The sequence below is a fragment of the Diospyros lotus genome, chromosome 5 (assembly GCF_014633365.1).
Source record: "Diospyros lotus cultivar Yz01 chromosome 5, ASM1463336v1, whole genome shotgun sequence".
In the NCBI taxonomy this organism is placed as follows: Eukaryota; Viridiplantae; Streptophyta; class Magnoliopsida; order Ericales; family Ebenaceae; genus Diospyros; species Diospyros lotus.
In genome coordinates this window covers 14,315,768-14,340,722 of record NC_068342.1, presented here as the reverse complement: position 1 = coordinate 14,340,722, position 24,955 = coordinate 14,315,768, and the positions used below count along the sequence as shown (strand labels likewise).

Genomic DNA, 24,955 nt, shown 5'->3' with positions numbered 1-24,955 from the left:
CAAGAGGGATTCTCATGTATATTTCCTCCTCTAAGTCACCATTTAGGAATGCGTTCTATACATCAAGTTGATAGAGTTCCCAATCTAAGTTAGCTACCAAAGAAAAAAAGAACTCGAATTGTGTTCAGCTTTGCCACTGATGCAAATGTTTCCTCATAGTCAATCCCGTAGGTTTAAGTTAAGCCTTGAGCAACTAGTCGTACCTTATACCTTTTAATGTCTCCATTGACCTTATACTTAACTATGAATAACCATTTACTCCCAACAACTTTTTGATTCTCTCGCAAGTCTACAACTTCCCAAGTGCCATTCATGTGTAATGTTCTCATTTCTTCCAAAACGACCTCCTTCTACTTGGGTTCTTTGAGTGCTACATAGATATTGTTGGGTATCTCAACACTATCAACCTTAGTGGTGAATGCAACAAATTGTGGAGACAGTAAGCTAGGTGGGTTAGAAATAGGATATTTTGTACATGATCTTACCCCATTTCGAAGAGCGATAGGCAAATCCAAATCATTAACAACTGCTCCCTCATTAGTATTAGGAACCTGCTCTGAATCCAATGATTGACCTTGTTGAGGATCTATCGGCCTTTGCGAATAAACCAAGGTTGGTTTACCTATAACCGAGTCTCTGTCACGACCCTAGGGTTTAGAATGGGATTTTGGAAGAAGTTGAAGAAAAGACATAATAGAGGAAGGAAAACAAAACAGAAAGAGAGAGAAATTGAGAAGATAAGGGAATGGTTTGGACAAAGAGAGAGAGAAAAGAGAAGGAAAACAAAATGTTTCATTCAATTCATCGATCGTCCTTATTCTCTAACCTACAAGCTATTTATAGGCTATTTACAACCATTCAGTTATTAATCAACTAACACACTAACCAACTCAAGTAACTACAAACTAACAACTCCAATACAATTACAACTACTGCCCTTGGGTCATGACAATTCCCCTCTTCTTGAGAGAGTTTTTGTCCTCAAGAACTTGCAGTTGCCGACCCTATTCTTCATCCAATTCCAGCCTTCATAAACTGATTTCTTCTTCGCTTTTTCTTATTATTTTCTCTTACTCACTTTAGCTTCTTTCTCTTTCTCCTTCTTGGCTTTATCTGATGAATGAAAGAGGAAACAACATCTCTTTGTTCAGTAGGTATTTCAAGCTCTCTTAAAGTACCTCCTTTATTTTCCTCTACTAAAATCAGAACCAACTCCTCTACATCTTCAGCGGTTAAGAAATATCCAACAATATCATTTGCAATGATTTCCTTGGTAGTGCCTAAAAGAGCAACAAAATCTTTGCCACAAGTTGGCATTTTTTTATTGTTTTTTACTCCTCCTCTTAGGCTCTACTCTATAGATCTTCAAAAATTAGCTTTGCATTGCCATCAAGTATTGGAGGAGTACCTATTCCTTCAAGAAAAACAAAATTGAAATCTTCAAAATCTATAGTTGTTGTGATCATATCCCTTCTTGATTTCACAACATCTTTGACTTCCTCATCTTCCCTAGAGATCTCCTCAATCAGATTATCTTTTACTTCTTGAATTTTCCGATCCATTGCGAGAAATTCATCAACTTCTTACTGCAAACTGGGGGTAGCCGTAGAAATACCTTCATTCTGTTACCTGCTCTTAAGATAGCTTTTAAGCAGCAGCCCATGCCTTCTACAAATGGCTTCGAGTGTCAATTCTTGCAACCTTGCCTTCTTCGCTGCTTGCCCCACCATAGTAGGACATAACATTTTCATCATAGACCTCAGCGTATTATTAAGATCATTAATGAATCTTGATACAAAATAAGACTCAATTCAAGGTCGAAAAGAAATTGAGCATCATCACTTTCAATTCCTCAAATCTAGCCTTATAATCCAATACAGAGTCTTCTTGCTTTAGATTATTGAATTCTTCACTGCACCTCTCATCTCCGACTTGATGTACTGCTAATTCATCATATGTCTGCAAATTGGAAGCATTAGGTATGCTAAAAGCTGATTCCATGGATCTAGAGCTTCCAATGCTTGCTCGAAATGGTCCAATAGTGGACCTAGAGCTTTCCTTCATTTCTAAAAGGGGGAAATTTCTATGAAACTAGAATCAACAAGTTATCCAGCTTCCATTTGAGGATGGCAAATTGATTTCTTGTTTCAGCCCATTCCTCCTAGAGTGATTCTCCCCTGACAATGCTCTTCCAAGAAGTCCTTCAGCCATCTCCACAATTCAATTTTGATCATTCGTCCTTGTAACAGCTTCTTGATTAGCTTCTAACAATCCCCCTCGAAAACCAAAATTCGTTCCGGTAAACCTAATCCGACTCCTTAGCGATTTTAAGTTCTACCAACCTAATTTTGCCTCAAACGCACTTCGCCGAAATCTGGGTCTACTCTACCTATAGTTGCCCTTGCTTTTTGAGTCGCACCGCCAAGAATCCACGCTCTAAATCTTCAATCAAGATCGCTTCTTGAACCTTGGTTCCAATTCATAACATCTTGAAAGCCCAAGACTTCTGTTGGAATAATCCCCCAGCTTTGTATCTCTCGATCACACTCTAATTCACAACCGAAACACTCTCAGAATCACTCACACGAAGACACACAAGATTGGCGATAAAACCAGAAAACAAAACACAAATCGAAAGAACAAGAACACCAAGAATTTTATCCTAGTTCGGTCTTATAACAAGACCTACATCTAGACTGCCCTAGACACTTTATCTTCACTATCTTGAATGAACCTTGAAAGGATTACATGCACTAATAACCTCTCTAGCCTTATACACAGAACTGCTGAGAGTTTCCCTACCCAAAATACAAAGATATACCCTCTAAGTACTCAAGTAGAACCTGCGCATCCTCCTCTCTTCCTCTCTTCCCAAGATAGAATAAAGCTCCTCTAAAAGACTAACATCTGACCTCTATTTATACAGCTTAGAGGCGGAAACAGAAAGCTATCAAAAACTATCGAAAGTTACAACTAACTAACCGATTTAACAAATCTGCTAACTAACCATTCTAGAAACAAACCTTCTAGAACAAAACAACTGATATACAAATGCAAATAGCTAAAGAAACAATTCTCTAGAGACATACAAGCTAATCTAATACAAATGATTACAACAACTTCTTGTCAACCTATCATGACCTAATTAGTTCTGGGTTGATCTCGCTGAGTCACATGCCTTCAATTCTAAGCCTAGAATTAGTGAAATTCACTGTCGCGAGACTACCACCAAGATTTAACTGAGTCGCTTGCCTGTGTTCGCCTACCCAAGCTGTGACCCATATGAATTCGACGAAATCTTGAATTTGCCAAAATCGCCTGAAATCACTGCTTGATTGATTCCAATTTGCGGCCTTGTTAAACACCCAGAAGTCGCTACTCTGGCCAAGCTTTGATTCACTTCCAAGAATGGGTGGCTTATGATTCTTAAGTGACTATCGCCTCTCAAAATTGCCCTCGATCAGCTTCTAAAGACAGCATAGCTCGTTTCGATGGATTTGCTACTAGATTTCACAGCCGAAAATCGTCGAAATCCAATTAGAAAGAGTCAGAACCACAGTCGAGAATCATCGGCCCTGATACCACTTGTCACGACCCTAGGGTTTACTGAAGTTTAGAATGGGATTTTGGAAGACATTGAAGAAGAAAGGATAGAATAAAGGAAGGAAACAGAACAGAAAGAGAGAGAAATTGAGAATATAAGAGAATGGTTTGGACAAAGAGAGAGAGAAGAGAGGGGGAAAATAGAATGTTTCATTCAATTCATCAATAGTCCTTATTCTCTAACCTACAACCTATTTATAGGTTGTTTACAACCATTCAGTTATTAAACAACTAATCAACTAACACACTAACCAACTCAAGTAACTACAAACTAACAACTCCAGTACAATTACAACTACTGCCCTTGGGTCATGATAGACTCTATGATCATGTTTTGGCTTTGGAGTTCAATGCAACCCGAGGTGAGCAAAAATTATATGTTCTTATTGTTACGACCCTAGGGTTTAGGAAGGAAATTTGGAAGAAATGGAGGGAGATTAGACTGAAAGAGAAAGAGACAGCAAGTATTGGAGAAGATTTACATAGAAAGAGAGAGAGAGAGAGAGAGAACACAGAGAAATTAAGAGAGGGAAAGTGGACATCAATTATCATTCATAAGCATAAGCTCCCATCCTCTAACTACTACAGCCTATTTATAGGCTTACAATTGAAGTACTAACAGCAATAACAGAAAATATAGCCAAAAGGAAAAAACATATAACATGTATAACTATTATATTCTTGGGGATTCCTTGGGTCCTGACACTTATCTTCTGCTAAAGAGATTTGGGATAATGTAAAGCATACTTACTCTAAGGTGCAAGATGCTTCTGTAATCTTTGACATTAAAACAAAGATAAGTAGTATAAGGCAGGGACCTTTGACAGTCACTGAATATTACAATAAGGTGAATGGATATAGACTTGAATTGGATCATTATTGAGATATTAATATGGTATGTAGTCAAGATGCAGCCACCCTTACTTTATATTTGAGATGGATAGAGTTATGGAGTTTTTTGCTAGTCTTAATGTTGAATATGATCAAGTTACAGTGCAGGTCCTTGGAAGAGAAAAACTCCCCTCAATTAAGTGTTTTCTATAATTCGTAGTAAGGAATATAGAAGAATAGCCATGCTCAATGAGATAAATCCTAAGGGATCTGCAATGGTAACTAATAAGATGGATGGCTCTCGATTCAAGTCACAGGAGGGCATGAATGATTCTCATTCTAGACCACAAAACCAAGAAATTTTGTGGTGTTCTCTTTGGAAAAAACCCAAGCATACCAGGGAAACTTATTTTAAATGACATCGAAAAGAGGTGGTGCTCAACAAGATGGGAGGTTCAACGAATATACAGTCTAGAAATCAAGCACAAGCTTATAATGCAACTAAAGAGGAAGAAATCATTGTTGAGAAGGCAGATCCGATTAACATGGCTGACCAATTGAATGTTGATGAAATTAGTAAGCTGAAAAGCTTTCTAAAAACCATTCAAGATGGCATTTGCTCTATGGCTAAAGCAGGTATTTGTTTTCATTCTGAAGCCCTTACTACCTCATCACATACTATTAGGAATATTTTATGGATTTAAGCCCTTACTGACCATATGACCTATGATTTAAATGTGTTTGAATCCTATAAACCAATGAGTAGTTCCAAGAAGATAACAGTAGCCCATGGTGATGCAATTCCTATAGCCGGTCATGGTAATGTTATCCTTAATTCCTCATTACCTATTCTTCATGTTCCTAACCTCTAACAATTAGATATTTGTTCACCAGCTCACCAAATACCTTAATTGCCATGTTGTTTTTTCTCCTCATAAATGTGAGTTTCAAGTACTGGACACGAGGAAGATGATTAGTGTTGCTGAGGAATGGAATGGATTGTACTACTTGAAGACAAACAGTGTTTTCACTAAAAGGGAACAGCCTATTCTTGCTTGTTCATCATAGCCTGCATCTATGACTGAAATTTGGCTTCAGCATTATCGTTTAGGACATCCTCCTCTTAGTTTGATTGATGATTGTACAAGAATGACTTAGGTGTACAAGGATGACTGCATCAAACTAAGAGGAGGATTGTACAAGGATGACTTGGGTGTATTCTTAAAAGATAAGGCTACTATTTGCACTATTTTGCCTATATTCTATAAGATGATTTCTACTCAATTTGGATCCCACATTAAAAAATTCCAAACTAATAATGCAAGAGATTACTTCAATCACTACTTGCATCAATTTTTTCAATAAGAAGGAATTGTCTAAGTCATCATGTGTAGATACCTCACAACAAAATAGAGTGGCAGAAAGAAAAATGTGGCATTTACTCAATGCCACTAGGGCTCCTCTTTCATCATTCTGTTCCTAAAATTTTTTGGGGAGAAGAAGTCTTAACTGCTGCATATTTGATTAATCGGGTTCATTCTAAGCTCCTAAATCATCAAAGTCCTTTTCAATGTTTGTCCTCCTATTTTCCAGATGTTGGTCTTCATACTTCTCTTCCTTTTAAGAGGCTTCGGTTGTGTGTCTTTTGTTCATATTTCTAAGCATCACAGGGATAAGCTTGATCCCCAAGCACTTAAGTGTGTGTTCCTTGATTATTCCTCTACTCAAAAAGGCTACAAATGTTATCATCCTCCTACTAGAAAATTTTATGTCCAAGGATGTCACATTTGTTGAAAGTCAATCATTCTTTGCGTCCCCTAGTATTGGTCACCAAGGGAAAAGTGTTCCTAGTAATGATCAAAGTGGTGGTCTTCCTATCTTGGACTTGCCTCTTGAGTTACATCCAGAAATCCATAACTCATCCACTTCTTCCTCAGATGAGCAAAACTAGCCAGAACCACAAGAGGCAAAGGAAGCACAGCCACTTCAATGTTGCCATCATCTCCAATCAAGTTTAAAGGGTCTCCTTATGTCTTCAAGAGAATGACACAGCCTTTTCAGATCCTTCTCTTGAACCAACATCCACTCCAGGTACAAGTACTTAAATCAGTTATCCCTCTCCTTCTTCTTCTAATCTTGTTTCTAATGACTTGGATTTGTCTATTACTATTAGAAAATGAATCAAGTGTTCTAAAATGCGTTACGCTCTAGTCGGGCACGAGACTAGGCAGGGTAGTCAAAATGCAAGATCCCTCCAATTCAAACCCTAATTCCGCCTCCCAAAGTATTCCTAAACTTCCCATGGCGTCCTTTGGGAATCCCTCTGGTGTCTTCAGGGCCGCTCACCATCAGCGAGCCCACTCCGAGGTGAACTTCCGCCTACCTGACAACATGGATCTCGTCTTCGACCCCTTCGATGGCCCATCGAGGAGCTTCGACGAGATTGGATCAGAGGATGATTTGTTCTGCACTTATATGGACATTGAGAAGCTCGAATCCAGCTCCGCCGACAGCTATGACGGCCGGATCGACAATGCCGGTGGTAGTGGAGGCGGGGGGGGCTTATTCAGGGTCAGTACCTATGATGCCGATTGGCATGAATTCGCGATGGCCAAGGGCTACCTAAGGCCTCGGCGGCATCCTTTTTTAACACTGGAAGTATTTATGGAACCACCACCAGGTTTTGACAAAGAAGTTTCAAGAAATGTATGAAAACTAAAAAAGGCACTCTATGGACTTAAACAGTCACTGCGGGTATGGTTTGACAGATTTTCTAAAGCTATGAAACATATGGGATATCATCAAAGTAGAGGGAATCATACTCTCTTCATTAAACATTCAATGGAGGGAAGGATGACAGCATTGCTTGTTTATTTAGATAACATCATCATAACTGGGAATGATTTTGGAGAGCATAAATAGCTTAAAGAGAATCTTGCCAGAACATTTGAGATCAAAGATCTTGGTGCATTGAAGTATTTTCTAGGAATAGAGGTGGCCTATTCTAAAGCAGGGATTTTCCTGTCACAAAGGAACTATAAATTGGATCTGTTAAAGGAAACAGGGCTACTGGGAGGTAAAGGAGCAGGTACTCCAATAGAATCCAACATTAAGTTGGGAGAGAATACCAATTGTCAACCGGTGGACAAAGGAAGATATCAAAGACTGGTGGAAAGATTGATCTATTTGTCAAATACTAGACCGGACATTGCCTTTGTTATTAGCTTGGTGAGTCAATTCATGCATAGTCCAACAAAAGAACATATGCAGCCTGTAAGGAGGATCCTATGTCATCTAAAAATCACACCTGGCAAAGGGATTTTGTTTAGATCAGGGAATGAATTGGAAATTACCATGTTATAATTGGGAGAACTAGCAGCCTTATAATCCTCCAAGAAACCAATCAAACACCCCTCACAACTCACCCAACCAACATGCAACCAACACAACAGTCAATAAAGAACAGAAATAAAAGCAAAAACATAACAAGAAAGACAATCAAACCACATGTGGAGACACCGGATTTTATCCTGGTTCATGCCACGTAAATGACACTACATCCAGCCTTGGAACCACCTTCGAGAGAAGTCTTTATTTACAAGAATTCAATTAGTATAGAAGTAGCCATTCTCTCCCTTCTATTCCCGAACACCCCAGTTGTTTTCCCCTCAAGATTACAAAGCTAACAGCACCTAGCCTTCCTCTCAAAAACAATCAGCACTCGCAAACCATAGAATGAGAAAACTCTACTGCACACACACCCCTTGCCCTCTATTTATAAAGGTTGGCGGATATCCCAATGAAAACTATTAAATATTTACAGTTTAACCCCCCAACTATCACTAATTAAATAATTGGGATATAAACATCTATTTAATGCTTCATTGGCCCTCAAATACATTGATATAACTGATCTTCTTATACTATACTCAAGAGAACACTTTAACAACCGAGTATACTGATGCAGATTATGGAGGATCTTTGACTGATAAACGCTCCACAACCAGTTATTGTGTGTTTCTTGGGGAGAATTTGGTGTCATGGAGAAGTAAGAAGCAGAGTATAGTAGCTTGGTCTAGTGCTGAGGCCGAATTCAAGGCAATGGTTCTAGAACTGTGTGAGTTGTGGCTAAAAATCATTTTGGAAGACCTAAGGATTGTTAGAAGTGGACTAATCAAGTTATGTTGTGATAATAAGTCAGCCATAAACATTGCACATAACCCTATGCAACATTATAGAACCAAGCGTGTGGAAAGACATACATTTTATAAAGGAGAAGCTGGAATTTGGCCTAATTTGTGTTCTCTATGTTCCATCAAAAAAATAGCTAATCGATCTTTTGATAAAGGGGCTACCCACTAAACGATCTGAAGAATTGGTATGCAAGTTGGGAATGGTTGATATTCATCCACTAACTTGAGGGGGAGTGTTGATTTTCGGTTAATTCCCAAAGGAATAATTAAGGATATCTTGGGCTAGCTTCTCAAAGAGAGTGGATAGTCTAAGTATCTTAATTTAGCAGCTAATCATATCTTTTGTTTTTTGGAGATTTCTAAATTGGTGTTTAGGGAACTTTCCTATTCATGTTTAGGAAACTTCCTATTTGTGTATAGTCAAATCTTTTCTTTGTTTAGATCTTTCCTATGTTGTATAATCCTCATCTCTATAAGAGGACTTGTAAATGTACATACGGTGAAATATAGAGAAGATTGACATTCTGTTTTACAGAAAGCAAAAGAGATAAATATCTAGCAAATCGTAAATCTCCAACATATTTAATAGAAAATCGGATATAGAAAACTGGAAATCAATTTCAACAACTAAACAGCCCCTAAAAGTGAAATAAATTTGTGGATCCAATAAACAGAAATTTCTTCCTCCTATACATTTACATCTCTTTCAGGGGAGTTGACCTCATAAAAACCCAAAAAAAAAAAATCATATTTGGCAGCCACTTGCCCCCACTACAAATCAATATTCTAGTAACAGAGAAAACAGTAAGTACAAAATGAAATGCAGTCATACAACATAATCCACCGAAATTTATTAATTAGAACAAGGAACAAACCCTAAAATTGGTAAATCTAAAGATGTGTTGGAGACAAATGAGACAAGTTTCAGACCATTACTGAACATAAATAAAGAGAAAAGTGAAAATTCATACAAGGGAAGTTTCAATGTCCAACATGGTCTAAGGTTCAGAGAAACCAAATGCCTTCCACACCAAACACTACTGCTCCTCCTGAGAAGGGCTTATTAGTTAAGAAATCCACAGACAAAACTGCTCTTCAAGGTTAGTCAAAATTACTACAATCGAACCCTAACAAAGTTAAAGACAATTGTCACATAACAAACAAACCCTTTTACCTTTAACAATTCTCACTTAGTTAACTTTTTCACTTCTTTTGGGAAATTCTGCAGACCAATTAATCAGTGAACCAGGTTCAAAAGCCTAAGCATGATAAGCTTGTTCATCATATATATAAACTTTTTTAATGATGTTCCATCCAAACATGTTCAAAAAGATTGTTGAAGTTGGAATCCCTAATCATTTATGCTTCATTAATTTGAACCAGGATAAAAAAACCTATACATGATAAGCTCATTCAAAATATTAATACATGGAAACCCTTTTGATATTCCATCCAAAAATGTTCAAGAAGATTGTTGAAGCTGGAATCCTTTAACACTTATGCTTCATCAATTTGAACCATGCTCAAAAACCGATACATGATAAGCTCAAGGGAAAGGACAAAGAGTTACAATAATAATATAGTACTATAGTACCCAAGGGGCCTAGATAATTATTTTAATTTCAACAAAAAACAGTGGACAAATAAAAACATAGACTTTTATGTATTATCTATGTATTTATTTATGTTGACTCTAATTTTCAAGAAGATAGCACATTTGATATTCATCGTGTGATGGCACCAAACATGTCACATAATTTTAGCTGCTAAACACGACAAAGTATATGTATTATTATTTTACAAAACTGTTGAAATGCCAGACCAATACCTGCACATTCTGAAGATTATCTGATTCCAATATGTCTGCCAACTTCAACAAAACCTCTGACTTGTTGACATCTGGATCCTCAATTGTCAAGCAAATATCAATGTCACTTTTTGAAACCCCAAATGAATTGGCACATGATCCATAAATATAGAGACGAGCTTCAGGCCATTCTGTCCAAACAAGTTTCTCCAGTAAAGTCAACAGTTGCTTTTGCTTAGCCTTTTCTTCTTCAGGTGGTATTAAGGACTCATAAATAGCAAGGAAAGGAGCATTTAGCCAGTCTATATCCCTGCGGCACTCAATCTGTCTGTAAAAGATCCTCATCCTCTGACCTAGTAGTCTCTGTCCCCTGGTATCTAATCTGTGTTCCTGATTGCACATAACCAATCTAAATTTTTTAGCTTCATATTTCCACATGCACAAAGACAAGCAGAAAGAGGCCTACATGTAAGCCAATCATACAGGTTAAAGCACTTTCTAGCTAATGTACACATGAGCTCTACGAACTTGGAGAACAAACTTGAGGTTTTTCTTTCCCAAAGGTATCTACTAAGAAGGAAAGAAAAATTGAATCCCCCACCCCCACAAAAAACAAGAACACTTGAAAGGTCTGGGGAAGGATGCTAATTTGAAAGAAGCAATCTGTTGCAGTAAGAATCACAAATTTCCAGCAGAGAAAACCCCCTCTTCGCACCCACCCCCAGGGGAGAAAAGGGAAAGGAAAAGAGAAAAAATGGATTTTTGAGAAGATAAGAAGCATCATTGATAATTGATGGTATAAAAGCATAATTTCTTTAAATAAAATCCATATGCAATGTGTTCGTAAAGCAAAAGTAGATGGAAGCAACAAAAATAAAATGCTATCACGTATCACGGGTACAACATTCATATAATCATCTTAAAACCAAATGCTGTGTACCTGCAAGTTCAGCCACAAGTCAATGCCATTCCCTCCATCAACCACTCTCTGATATATATGATATGACTTTATATATATTGAATAAGAGACACATTTCTGAAAGAGTGAGCCACCAGATTATGAACTGATATGGATAACCATGATTTTTTTTTTCTTTTCCTTTTCCTTTTTTGAGGACTAATAGAAGCTTTCAATAAAGATGTCATTAGTGTCATAAGTTAACACCTAGACGAGCCAATAGAACACAAGAAGCTGGTATTGCTGATCAACTGTGCAGTTGAAGCCTTGGTTGCATTTCCACGTTTCGTCATCAAACCACAAAAAATATACGATTGTCCAATTATTCTTTCTAAGTGCTAAACAACAACATCAATACGGAATCATGTATTTATATTTGTCATTTTGCACGTACATGAACTGACAGAATGTCGTTGATGCCAAACTATGATGTCATCTAAAGCAATATTTCTATTAAGGTGCAAATATTCTACTTCTAGGTTGCTTTCATCTACCGTGAGTGGTCAAGTTATTAATAACAAGACCAAACTAAGAAATACCTCTCATGTAGTTATTCAATATTTCTATTAAGGTGCAAATATTCTATCAAATCAAATATTATTAACAAAGCAACCTAGACATATAGGGAGAATAAAAATAAAATAAAAACAGGCAGGAACACCAGTTAATGGGTTGATACTTGATAGTTAATCTCTGTATGTTTTGCAGTTTTCACACAAGGTTTTAGATTGGATCGCAAAAGATTTTTAACTCCATTTGTAACTGAACAATAGTACCTCTAATAAGAAACCAATTTATGAACTTTACATCAAAAGTAGCATAATTACAAAACTAAAAGCAAGAATATTTGAACATAAAGCTGTTACCTTATAACGAGAACTCTTTTGGTCTTTTTTCTTATTTGGCTGATCCTCCAGTACTAAAGCATTTATAAGCACCTCATGGGAATCATCGAATTCGCTTCGAACGGTACTACTAACCCTACTCACGTCAGCCTGCAACCTATACCTTGTCTTTCCACCATTTTCACCAATTTCATCATTCAACTCCGACATCGACTCTTCAACATCAGATGCAGAAACTGAGGGAAGATTACTTCCTGTAGGTGGACCAGGGCAATCAAGCTGACTGCTCAATTTCCTTTCAGCCATCATATCACCAAAATTTTTTCTACTTTCAGTAGACAGCCTGCTGTCTCTCTTATCCTCAATGTTTGAAGCAAACCGCGTGTCCCTCAGTTCAACAAAATTCCTCTTTTCCTTATCCACATTACGCTCAAAACTCCTATTCCCAGTACTGCTAGGCGTGCTCAAAAAACCAGGCGGGTATCGCCTTACTTCAGGAGGCGGTCTGGTCAACTTGAAATTCGCACTTTGGTGCTGTTGCTGTTGCTGCCTCCCCCTCCCCCTCCCCCTCCCCCTTCCCCCCCACCCCCTGCCGCCACTTCTCACTTCTTGCTCTTGATTCTGAAAGGCACGCGAATTCTGCTGCTGGCTTCGACTATAATTGGGAGAATTTTGAAAGTTCCCTTCCAAACCATTCAATTGCCTACTACCATCAGCCATGCCCCCCGCCTTTGACAATGAACCGTCGATTTTAGCAATTGAAGCTTGAGTGTTGAGCGAGTTGCCGGTTGGGAGAGCCCCATTGGTTTGTATTTCACAAGGCAACGACCCAAACATGAGATTTCTCCCATGCTGATGAACTGACTCTGGTCTAGGACTTGACCCCAAAAACCCTAGTTGGCTATTGAAATGGAGATTGTGTTGGTAATTGTGAGTGAACCCAGACTGGGGTGTTGTTGATGGAGACCAACTATGGCAAGGGTTAGGGTTAGGGTTTTGGGGAAAACCCGGGAAGAAGATGTTCTGAGGAGCAAACGGAATCCAAGGAGGAGGATGCTGAGGGTACGGAAGATCGTAACCGTTGAATGGATAGGTCGGAAAAGAGAAGGTGGGACCTACCGCCGCAACCGCAGGGTCATGAGATAAGATTTGCGACGGCTGTGACACCGGAGCAGCCGCTGAAGCTCTGGCGGCGGTGGCGGCGGCGGGTGACGGGGGAGTCGTGGTCTGCCCAGGCGGCCCCTGAAGCAACTGGAGGAGAAACTCGCCGCCGTTTCCCGCCACAGACGGCGGCCCTTGATCTCCTTCGCCACCGATCATCCCCACCTAGAGTGACGCAGCAACTGGTACAACTAGTGAGAGAGAGAGAGAGAGAGAGAGATGTGCTTGTATAAGCTATACTTCAGAGTTTAGTGAGAGGGAGAGACTTGACTGAGTTTTGATACTTTGACATGCTTACACTCTGTTTGGAATCCAACTTTAGGTGGAAAAGGAATTCCAAATCTCAGAAGGAAAAAGAAAATATGTTTGGATGCATTTTATTTTAGATAAATATAATAATTATATACTATTGTCATATTTAAATAATTTTATTAATTAGTTATAATTTGGAATTTAACTCATTTGGAGTTTTATTTTTATCAGTAATTTCTTTTGACATTATTTTTAAAAAAAAACTAAATTTAGATGCTAGAAAAAATTATCATAATACTTAATTAATTTTAAAATAATTACACCCAATTCTATTATTACAAATCAACTGAAAATAAAAATACCAAATTTACTCTTAAATATAAAAAAAAATAGCATCAATTGATAATTTGAGAGGAAAAATAAAGAAAAAAAGTGAAAAAAATATAATCATATAAAAATAATGTTTTTTTTGTTTTTATTCTTTATTTCATGAAAAAAAATTAAAGCTTGTTTGCTTGATTTTTTTCAATTTTATTATTTAAAAAAAATAAAAATAAAAAATATGGAGTAGGAGGATCGGTATAGCGCTTGCTTAATGGACAAGCAATAAAAAAGAACTAATGAGCAATGATTTCTTTCTCCCTTCTTAAGAGTGCGATTTTGTTCAATCTCTTTAACGGGGTAACTTTACCCCGTTAGTTTGGGGGTAAAAATATCATTTCGGGCAGGAGGTCTTCACCGACCCGTTTCCCTCTCTCCATTTCCCTTGCTCTCGCGGTCGTCGGCCCTTTCGTCGCCTTCCGCTGCACCGCCTCTGCATCGCCCCGCCTCGTCGCGCCTTTGCACCGCCTCGCTGCAGCATCGCGCCACCGTTTCGCGGTCTGCGAGGCAAGGCGATCGATGTGCAAGAAGAGGCAGCAACGACTGGAGAAGAAGAGGAAATAGGGTGGAGAGGAGAGGGGGAGAAGCAAAGAGAAGAAGAGATGAGAAGAAGGAAGCAGAGATGAGAGGAAATGAGGGGTTAGTTTTCACGGGAGTAATTTTAACCCCCGTTAAATGGGGGTGAATAGCGCACTCATTCTTAAGGCTTCGCATAGGGGAGTGCAATTTTGTTCACCCCTCTTAACGGGGTGAACCTAACCTCCGTCAGTGGGGGTTAAAAAAATAACCATTTTTTAAAAAAATAATATTTTTTTTATGTTAAAAATTGTAAAAACTAACCATGTTTAAAAAAAAAAATTGTTTTTAGCCACTTTTCTTAAAAAAATCGTTTTCAGCCACTCAAACAAACTAATTGCTGAAAACAATCACTTTCCAGTTTTGACTCAATTTTAATCATGTCAATTATTTTTGTAAATCTATCATTTTTTTATTAGTTCTAACCCATCCAATTTTGATCCTGTCACATTTTCAGTTAAGTTCTAAAAATAAATTTTTTTTTTGAAACATGATTAGTTTTTGTAATTTCCAACATAAGGATTAAACATTATTTTTTCAAAAAGAGATTATTTTTTTAACCCCTACTTACGGGGGTTACGTTCACCCTGTTAAAGGGGGTGAACAAAATCGCACTCTGCACGGGGCAGCCTCTTTGGTTCCTTTTCAATTTGTATTATATTTTCACTTTTGAAAATTATATTTAATAAGGATAATATTAATGATTATCTTAAAATAAAAATTAATGTACTTAAAACTAGACTCAATCGATTGGTCCAACTAATCAAACCATGAGACAGAGGAAAAATTAATTTGATTCATATTAAAAAAAATTAATTTTCAAAATTTTGCTAGAACCGTCGATCAAATTATTCATCAAATAAATCAGCACAGTGAGACTGATTCACTTTTAAGGGTTGCCAATTACTATTGTTATGCATAAGAATACTGAAAGGGAAAGAGCAGTGCAAGTACCACGTGGCAGTCCGAGGAAGCGCCACATGGCAACTCGAGGAAGCGCCACGTGGTAGCTTGGGTGACCAAAGGAGGCCACCCAAGGGCACGGGCATGCCCAGCGCGGCCCTCCGCGTGCGCAGCCAAGCAGCACGCGGTTGCTTGGCAGGGGCCGCACCCCTAGCCTACAGGGGCCACCCCCGAGTGAGGGTCACTCGGGAGTATGGTACCCCCGAGTGACCCCCCTCGGGGGGGGCGCTCAGCTGCGCATGTGTAGCTGAGCGGGCACAGGGTTACGCGCGCGCGCCCCTGCACAAAGGCGGCCGTGCGCACGCCCCTACGAGCGGCCCTCCCCCTAAGTGAGGGTCACTGGGGGGTATGCTGCCCCCAAGTGACCCCCCTCGGGGGGGGGGGCTCAGTTGCGCATGCCCAACTGAGCGTGCGCGCGCCCCTGTGCACGAACGGCCACGCGCACCCCCTGCGCGCGGCCCTCCCCCTGAGTGAGGGTCACTGGGGGGTATGCTGCCCCCGAGTGACCCCCCTCAGGGGGGGCTCAGCTGGGCGTGCGCAGCTGAACGTGCACGCATGAACGGCCGCGCGTGCGCTCCCGCACGCGGGCAGCCGCGCACGGCCCTCCCCCCGAGTGAGGGTCATTCGGGGGAGTTGCGCCCTAGCGTGCGTGCCCTCGCGCACGGGTGCCCATTTGCACGACGACCCGCGCACACCCCACTTGCGGCCGCCCGCGCGCGCAGCCATCAGCGCATACAGCCGCCCGTGAGCACAGCCAACCACGCACGCGGCCTCCCGTGCGCGCCCCCGTGCCTAGCCCCTTTGCACCTGGCCCCGTGCACCCGCGCCCATGGCCCCTCGTGCTCTCCTTGCTCTCGCTTGTGCGTACCCCCGAGTGAGGGTCACCCAGGGTGCCACACTGACATCCACGTGCCCCCTATTCTTGCGTCGACGCCTCCGAAATAATCAACCTAAACCAACTCCCACGAGACTCGGTCAAAGCCTTTCCGAGATTCTTGCCGCAAAGCTCGGGGCACGCGACACATGGATGCCTCTCCTGTCGCTATAAATAGGAGGTCATTTTCTCTCATTTGGTAGGCAATATCTCGCTCTCATATTTACATTTTTACTCTCAAATACTCTACTCCTATGGTGATCTAATTTAAGCATCAGAGGGTTCACGCGGGAACCTCTGCCCGCGTCCCTAACCGATTCTTTTTCCAACAAGTCACCCATCGTTCTCAACCTGACAGAAAGGGCTTACCCATCGGCATCTTCACCCTAGAAGACTCACCCATCACTCAAACATACCACGAGGGGGTCACCCATTACTCGAATCATTCATCAGATGGTCATCCATCTGCAGTTTCCCTTTTTATAAATTTATTGTTGTTATCGAACTACAACAACTATAAATATTATTATTTTGAGAATTATAAAATGTCAAGTATGTTGCTATCAATAAACTCTAGCATTGACGACTTTTCGAGCATCTTTATCAACTATGATTCCATTTTCTTCTTCCTCCCCAATCTTTCACACTTCTTCTTCCCACTCTTCGAACCTTCCTTATTCTCCCCCGAACTTCCCTTATTCTTCCTACTCTTATACCTTCTCTTCCACTAGCCTTTTTCTTTCTCGTTTATCTCTATTTTCTTCTTCTCTAATCGTTATTCTCATCTCCCAAATATGTAAATAAATATAATATATTAATAATTAATTAATTACGCAATTTATATATATATTTTTATAATTATCTGTTAGATTAATTACATTTAATGTAATTATCTATTAATATAATTATCAGTTTGGTGGTCTTATTTATCTGAGAAATATCTTTTAAACCATTAGATAATTATCTCTTAATATTTATCCATTAGATAAAGAGTGATAATTATTTTTTAAATTTAATCAAACTAATTTGATGGGATTAGTTTTGAATGAAGATTGACATTAATCAGTCTATAAATAGAGCGTTTATCTATTAAAAAAATAATATAGTCATACAGACAGTGAAACCAGTTTAAGTAAGTTCAGATCTGAGGGCATACACCAATGTTGTGTATTTGGCTGATTGATTGAAAGCATCTAAGTCAATTTCAATACAGGTTTTCATATAAATAATAGTCGTAGGTCAGTGCGTTTATATTTAATTTTGTTAATATTTTTATGCCATTTTATGTTTATAACTATATGTATATTATATTTTTTATGCATTTTTTTAACATATTATTCATTTTTTTTAACTACAAATTCAAAGTTTCAAAATTTTAATTTTGGGATTAACGTCATCAATTGTTTAGTTTAATAAATAAATGATGTGCATTTGTTTCGTTAGTTAAGGAGAATTGATGCTGCAAATATAAAAGAATACAAGAACAGATTCTACGCCAATGGTTCGTGTAAAAATTGATTCATCACGAGACCATATGAGTTCATCACATTCAATTGACCATAAAATACATTACACTTGCCTTTATAATGCCAAGCAAATTGAGGGGTGTGACATGAATAAAATGAAATTATATTTTGTTAGGGTGAAGGGTCAAGTAATTCTAGGTAAAAATGTTCTTGATATGACATTTGTGTAAAAATATAAAAAAATCTTTATAAGATTAGTCATAATAAGAAAAAGCTTAAGAACGTCTATGTGATGAAAAATTTATATATAATGAGAAAAACATCGATAGAAAAGAAGAAGCGGAATAAAGGAAGGCATCAACACAAAAAGGGGTGTAAGATAATGGCAAGAAAAAAATATATATATTGAATTAGAACATCTCTTTATTCACGGGATAACTCTAGAGCTTTACCCATGGGATAACTCTAGGCTCGACATCTAATGAATAGTATTATAGCAGTTGTTCCTAGAGCATAAGTCGAGTGATTGGGTAAACAATATGTTTTAACTCACGCCTTGCACAGTAAGATAAAGTTTCATGCCTATGATTTATCTTCTTTACTGAAATCAATAACAAGAGCGATGGAGACCACGCAAGAAGAGTAGTCCCAAAAATGTTCTTGTAACCAAAAATTGATTTGAAAAGTTCACGTGGCATGAGTCAAATAGAGTAGACGCATAAATACACTCTTATATTTTAATAAAGAAAATATCATAGTATTTTAAATTTTTAAAACGTCACGTTAAATACTTGTATTTAAAAAAAATAAAACTATTAAATATGTTTTAATTTGTATTAAATTAAATTCATATTTGTACTTTCTCAAAAACATCTCATGACATTTGAACTTGTTTAAAAAGTGTTTGATAATTTTACTTGTTAAATTTTTAAAAAAAAAATCAGGGTGTCACAAGATTTTTTTTTAAAGTTCAATAATACATTTAATTTAATATAAATTTTAAAAAAATAATTTTACTTTTTTAAAATAAAGATGACGTTTTGAAAGTTTGAGTTGCAGAAGACTTTTTTGTTTTGCTAAATAAAAGTACTTAAATTCCTAAAACTTTCTGTCGGCTTTAGATGCCACTGCTACTATTGGCCCTAAATTTAAAGTATCATCTTACCATGAGTTACGTATTATCTTGCTCAAGAACTGTAAGAAAGAATGTCATGTATAGAAGTAATTAGAAAGTTGACAATTTTTAAACATTTTTTAAAAAGATGTGGCTTCCAACATTTTTTAACTTGTTCTGTGAGATATTAGAGTGGATTAGACCAAAGATGGTGGTGCCTATAGGTACTAATGATACTGCCAATTATGTGTTGGCTTCAAAGTTATTGCAAGAAAAATATAATTATACTTATTAGTTCCCTTGTGTAGGCGCCCCTCCCCTCACTAGGACCATAAAAAGATGACATATATATCAATTCAATTAGAAACGTCACACACATTCTCTTTTTATTGATAACGAAAGTCACACTCATATATTTTTACTCACAAACTTAACTTAATATTACACATCACATTAGAGTCCACAAACCCACCATATCCCATCAGGGATATAATCGAGAACATAAACAAGCATAATTTAATAATACACACCACAAAACAACCCCCAACGACCTTTTGGTTGAAACGATTCTGTACACACTTCTACCCTAAGGCTACAGATTCACTTGACTTGCCCTCTTCTTAAGTCTTATCCTTACTTGGAATGATGCAAATAAATATGAGCCATAAGGCCCAGTAAATATAACTGAAAGAAAACGAGCATAAGAGTCATGGATATCAAGAAGTAAAAGAGTCATGAATGCCATTTAAGGTACTTTCACATGATAATATGATGAAACATGCATTCATGCTCATATGCAATTTTTTTAAAACCATAATCATGGGACCAAAGTCCAAAACCATGGAACCGAAACCCAAAACCTTGGGATTGAAGTCCAACTCTGAGCTGAAGCTTTGCGGATATATCCTGCGGACTCGTCCGCTGTGCGCATTATGGGGTCTTTATACATTTTTAAAGATCATTTTCATGCACATGCTTCATGCATTATCATAACATGCATATTTGTAATAACTTTTCATATATAACTGACATGCAATTAACGAAGCAATATGCATAACAGAGCAACATTCATGCAAGACAATATCAAACCCTTACATGACCTCAATAAAATATCATTCCCAAATAAAGATAAGGTGATACAAAACCCTATTTGAGACTCAACAGGTATAAATGTAAATCATGGAATAATTTACTAGCAAAAGAGGAAATAAGTTGTAAAATAGGAAAATTACTTGCAATTTAGAAAATTAAGAGGTAAGATCTTGCAATAACAAGAGATAGAGAATGAAACTTACAATTTAATACATAAACTTGAGAAAAGAGGAACTGAACTTATAAAATAGGTGAAAAGCATGCCAAAATAGGAATAAGAACTTGCAAATTAAAAACATGAATTTGAGAAAAGAGAAACTGAACTTGCAAGATAGGAATAAAAACTTGCAAAAATTGAAAAGAAAACTTTCATATTAATAAGAAAACTAAAATCTTGCCTCTTAAATTGAACAAAGAGAAAGAAAAACTTATCTTAAATATTATTCTTTAACCTCTATTATGAACCACGGTTGCTTCTGCTACAACCCAAACTCATCACGCGACAAGAATTTCCTTTAATTTCTCTAAAATTATCCTTAATTTCTTTCTAAAATTACCCCATTTCCTTTAGCATTAATGGCCTATTTATAGGCCCAAAGGTGGGGAGGTGGAAGACAATGTGGAGGCAGCCTCTAGAGGCAAAAAAACCAGCTTGGAACACATGGCAAGGGGTTGAACAAGTGGCAGTGGTTGGAAGCCACTTAGCAGCGGCTGATAGCTGCTTGGCGCGCAGCAGGGCCACTCAGGGCTCTACATGGCGCAACCTGGTTGCGCACATGTGGGCCGCCTGGCCACGCGTGTGCCCGCACCTAGAGCTAGCTGGGTTCAAAAATCCTAGCTTTTATTTTGCTTGGCCGCCCCTAACTCTTTGACACTTCCAACCATCTCACCTACAACTCTCCTTATTATAATCCTGGCCATTTATGTTTTTTTTTTTTTTAGGGTGACATCCAGTTTCTAAAATTATACTTTTATCCCAATAACTTTCAAAAATTAATCCAAATTCATTTATTTTATTCTTTCCATAAATATTTTTAAACAAAATAACTAATTACCTATTTTTTTAAAATGATATAAACTATTATTTTCCCTTAAATCCCTTATTTTCCATAACGATCTCAAATAATTACCAAAACTTACTCGATAAATTTTAATTTTCTCTAATTAATTCCTTACACCCAATTTTACATTAATTCACAAATAAACGGATTGTTACACCTTGTGTTGCCCATTATTTGAATATTATATTAAAAAATATCAATAATACGTCAAATATTTTGACTCCTACATCTGGTGCATCTAATAATTTTGTTTTTATATATAATCATATAACTTTTTATTGAATTTTTTGCTTTTAAAAAATAACTTTTAACTTAAATAAATTAAACATTTCTTAAAAAAAAAAATTCATAAACTTAAATTTAAACTCAATTATAAACCCATGCCAGATATCATAAAACTTAAATACACGGGGCGTTTTTGTCTTTTCCATTTTATGCTCTGCTCATCCTATAAATACAATACTTACCTACTAGCACTTCAACCCAGCTTCACACAGTAAAAGCAGTTAAAACACACGCCCAACAACAAGATCAAGGTCATCACATCGTTGACTTAGGCCCCTCCGATGAGAAGATAACACTCTCATCTGACGGGCCGGAATTAACGAAAGCCTTCACGGCATCATATAGGGCCTGAGCCTTCGACGGATCAAAGACCTCGACCCCATGGAATCCGTCCTCGTCGAACTGGAAGTCCACCTGCACTCCGCGTGCCTCCAACATCTTCGCGAACTCCTTCTGCCGATCCACCAGCGGGTCCCCGCCGAACGACTTCACCATGCACCTCGGCAGCCGTCCGATCTTCCCATCGTCGCTTACAGCCATCGGATTGCAGTACTCGTGATCGCGGTCCGCATCGCTGGGCAATGCGAGCGACCACAGCAGATCGCTGGCCGCCAACGGCACGATCTTGTCGTCAATGAATTTTATCTCCGATTCCGTCCGGCGAACCCCGCCGAAGAAGGGCTGGTTCATTATCAGCCCTTGGATCTTCACCGGAGAGAGTTCGAGATCGAGAGCGCGTTGGGCCGCGTTGTAGACGATGTTCCCTCCGGAGCTGCTGCCCATCAGGAAGCACCTTGAAAAATCGGCGTGGTTTTGGAGCCATTCGTCGGAGAGGTCTGGGGCGAGGGCTTGGGTGCGGAGCCAGTGGAGAGCATCGAGGGCGTCGCAGTAGGCGGCGGGGAGGCGGTGCTCGGGGGCGAGGCGGTACTCGATGGAGAGGACAAGGGCGGGGGTTTGGGCGGCGATGGAGGAGCAGGAATCGTGGAAGGGCTGGGTGGAGGCGCTGAAGAGGACGAAGCCGCCGCCGTGGAAGTAGAGGAGGAGCGGGAGTTTGGAGGATGGAGGGGGGTGGAGGGGGCGGAAGAGGCGGAGGAAGGTGGCGGCGGAGGGGTTGAGAGGGAGGTCTTTGGAGAGGGATATCAGTTGGGCGGGGGCGGTGGTGGGATTGGGTGTTGGAGGGACAGAGGGCATTGGGGTGTGCCTGGTGAGCGAGCCATCTGGGTTTGGAACTATCCTCAGGATCTTGTATGGATCAATGGAATCCGAGGGTTTCGTGTTCGTTTTCGACTCCTCGTTCGCCATTTTTGCTTGCGCAGAGGGACGGAGCGGAGCAGCATGAAAGGGAGCGAAGGAGAAGAAGAGATATTTATATCGAAAAGCCAGTTTTGTTCTTAATAATAATATATTAAGTGAATTTATTTGGTCTATATTTAAGAGAATTTACAATTATTAAAAAAAATTAATATTAAAAATCATGACTAACGATAATGTCATCGGTTATGTTACGTCTTCCGACCGAAAAAGATAAAAAATTAACACATCGCAACACATAATTTGATCATGACTAATAATATTACTTTTAAAAAAAATTATTAATGATAAATAACTGTATTTATAATGATTAATTAAAGGGGTGTCATTACTCATATTTCAATTTGGTCAATAAGTTGGATGGATGGAGAGATGGGCAGAGGAATTGAATGGTTGGAGCCCGCAATGGTGAGAATGCATTCATTAGTCTGCTCTCCAACTGCGACTCATTCATTGCTTCACAACAAACTCTCATTGCTAGCTTCCATCTATCCTAATTAAACTCGTTTCCTTTTCTTTCCTATTTTCAACTTTCTTCTTTTTTAGCATCTTAGCAATATTTTCTTTTAACACCTCACACCTCTATTTTGAGTCAAAACTAGGAATTTGTGCTTTAAATATCTCTAATTAAATTATATAAAATTAAATTTAAATAAAAATAAAATAACAAATTAGAATAAGAAAAAGAAAAACAGTTAGTATCACTCCTATTGTCGATACACACGACTAAAATCACGGCAATACTAAGAACTAAAAAAAATACCCGAACGGAGTTAAAATAAATGAAAATACAAACACAAACTCATTTAGAAACAATGAATACAGCATTTACGTGTTCGGATTCGAAATAAATCTTACTCACGACAAGGGTTTTACCCTTAGTCAATCCACTAAAAGAATAGCAACGAATTTACAGTGACTTACAACGAAAATAAAACCAATAATTGAATCAATAAGATGATACAAACAGAGAATATAATGTTTAAATCAACCATCGATTCTTGCACTCTCAAACACAATTATCTATTAATCTCTCACACACAATCCAATAGAAAACCCGTGAAAGAACAATATCTGATTGTCAATTTAGGGTTCAAATAAGGGAAAATGTCATCGGGTTCATAATTACTCCTATACTCCGAGAATACAACCAATAATAGCAAAGACACGTGTTTGTCGGGGAGCCAATCTAAGGTCGCCATCCAGTCTAAGTCTGGGAGGGACACATGGCAGATACGTCTCAACAAACCGACTAGCCCTTCGCTCAACGAAGATTCTCCGAATTCCTCGGCCTCAATCATTGTTCCGAAGATCATGGAAGTGGGGATTATCCTGAACGCCTCGAAAACGATTACCATATCGATATCACCAAGATCATGGCTCAGCAAAAGATGGGATCCGGATCTCGAAAATTCGAAAAGGGAATTCTTATCTTGATAATAGAATAAAAAGAAAGCAACCAAAACGAGTAAGAGATTCCTTTCTTCCTTGAGTTTTCAATTATATACTTTAGTTTGAATAACTTTGTGAATTGACTTGAATGTCGGAGTGATTACGAGAGAAACGAGCCCCCGACTCCATTTTGCAAGTACTTGGTTCGAGACAAGAGAGGGTAATTGACTTTACATCATCAAGTTCCAATTGCTTCCACTTTCTCTCTTGCGTGTTTTGTTTTATGTTCAAGAGAATGATGATTGGAATGCATAAAGAACCTTATATACAGAGGGACTTTTGATGACAGCAATTGAATTAAGGGTTTTAACCATGATATCAACGAATCTAAAAAAATTCAAAACCTGCCAATGGTCGACTTTGAAACCAAACTTCATCAATGGGCTCTTAATATTCAAAATTGAATAAATAAATAAAAAAACAAAAAGAAGAAAAATCTTCAAATTGGGCATTAAAGTTTATTCCTCTTTCTTCTTCTTTTTCACCCATCTTTTACGCCTCATCTATCTTTCATTTATTATTTTTGAAATGTGATGAATGATTGATACGATTATGTCAAATCTCAAAATTAATTATTATAATTTTGTTTTCCCTAAAATTTACAATATTGTGCTACCTCGAGATGTCAACATATATGTGACCTTTTGCTACCCACAAGTGAGTCTACCAACCCATCTTAATTGCCTCAACTTCCTTCTACTTTTAGTTTGGAGACCAAAGTGGATTCGGC

The 24,955-nt window shown here is 38.4% G+C and overlaps 2 protein-coding genes across 3 annotated transcripts in view; both read right to left on the bottom strand.

The window, feature by feature from the left end:
• LOC127801392 (UTP:RNA uridylyltransferase 1) overlaps positions 1-13,682 on the bottom strand; it is a 36,362-nt gene extending 22,680 nt beyond the window's left edge. Inside the window, exons 1-2 of one of the 2 annotated variants that reach the window (XM_052336478.1) lie at positions 12,259-13,682; positions 10,456-10,824 (exon numbers count right to left, since the gene is read on the bottom strand). In XM_052336478.1, the coding sequence (XP_052192438.1) occupies positions 10,456-10,824; positions 12,259-13,557 (1,668 nt within the window). In that variant the 5' untranslated portion in view covers positions 13,558-13,682. The remainder of the gene's footprint in view (positions 1-10,455; positions 10,825-12,258) is intronic. The other variant, XM_052336476.1, reaches the window with a different exon arrangement.
• A 7,844-nt stretch (positions 13,683-21,526) lies between these two features.
• Positions 21,527-22,826, bottom strand: LOC127801052 (probable carboxylesterase 8). The gene has a single exon (XM_052335866.1). The coding sequence runs from the start codon at positions 22,762-22,764 to the stop codon at positions 21,718-21,720; it is 1,047 nt and encodes a 348-aa protein (XP_052191826.1). The 5' UTR covers positions 22,765-22,826; the 3' UTR covers positions 21,527-21,717.
• Between the last annotated feature and the right edge of the window lie 2,129 nt (positions 22,827-24,955).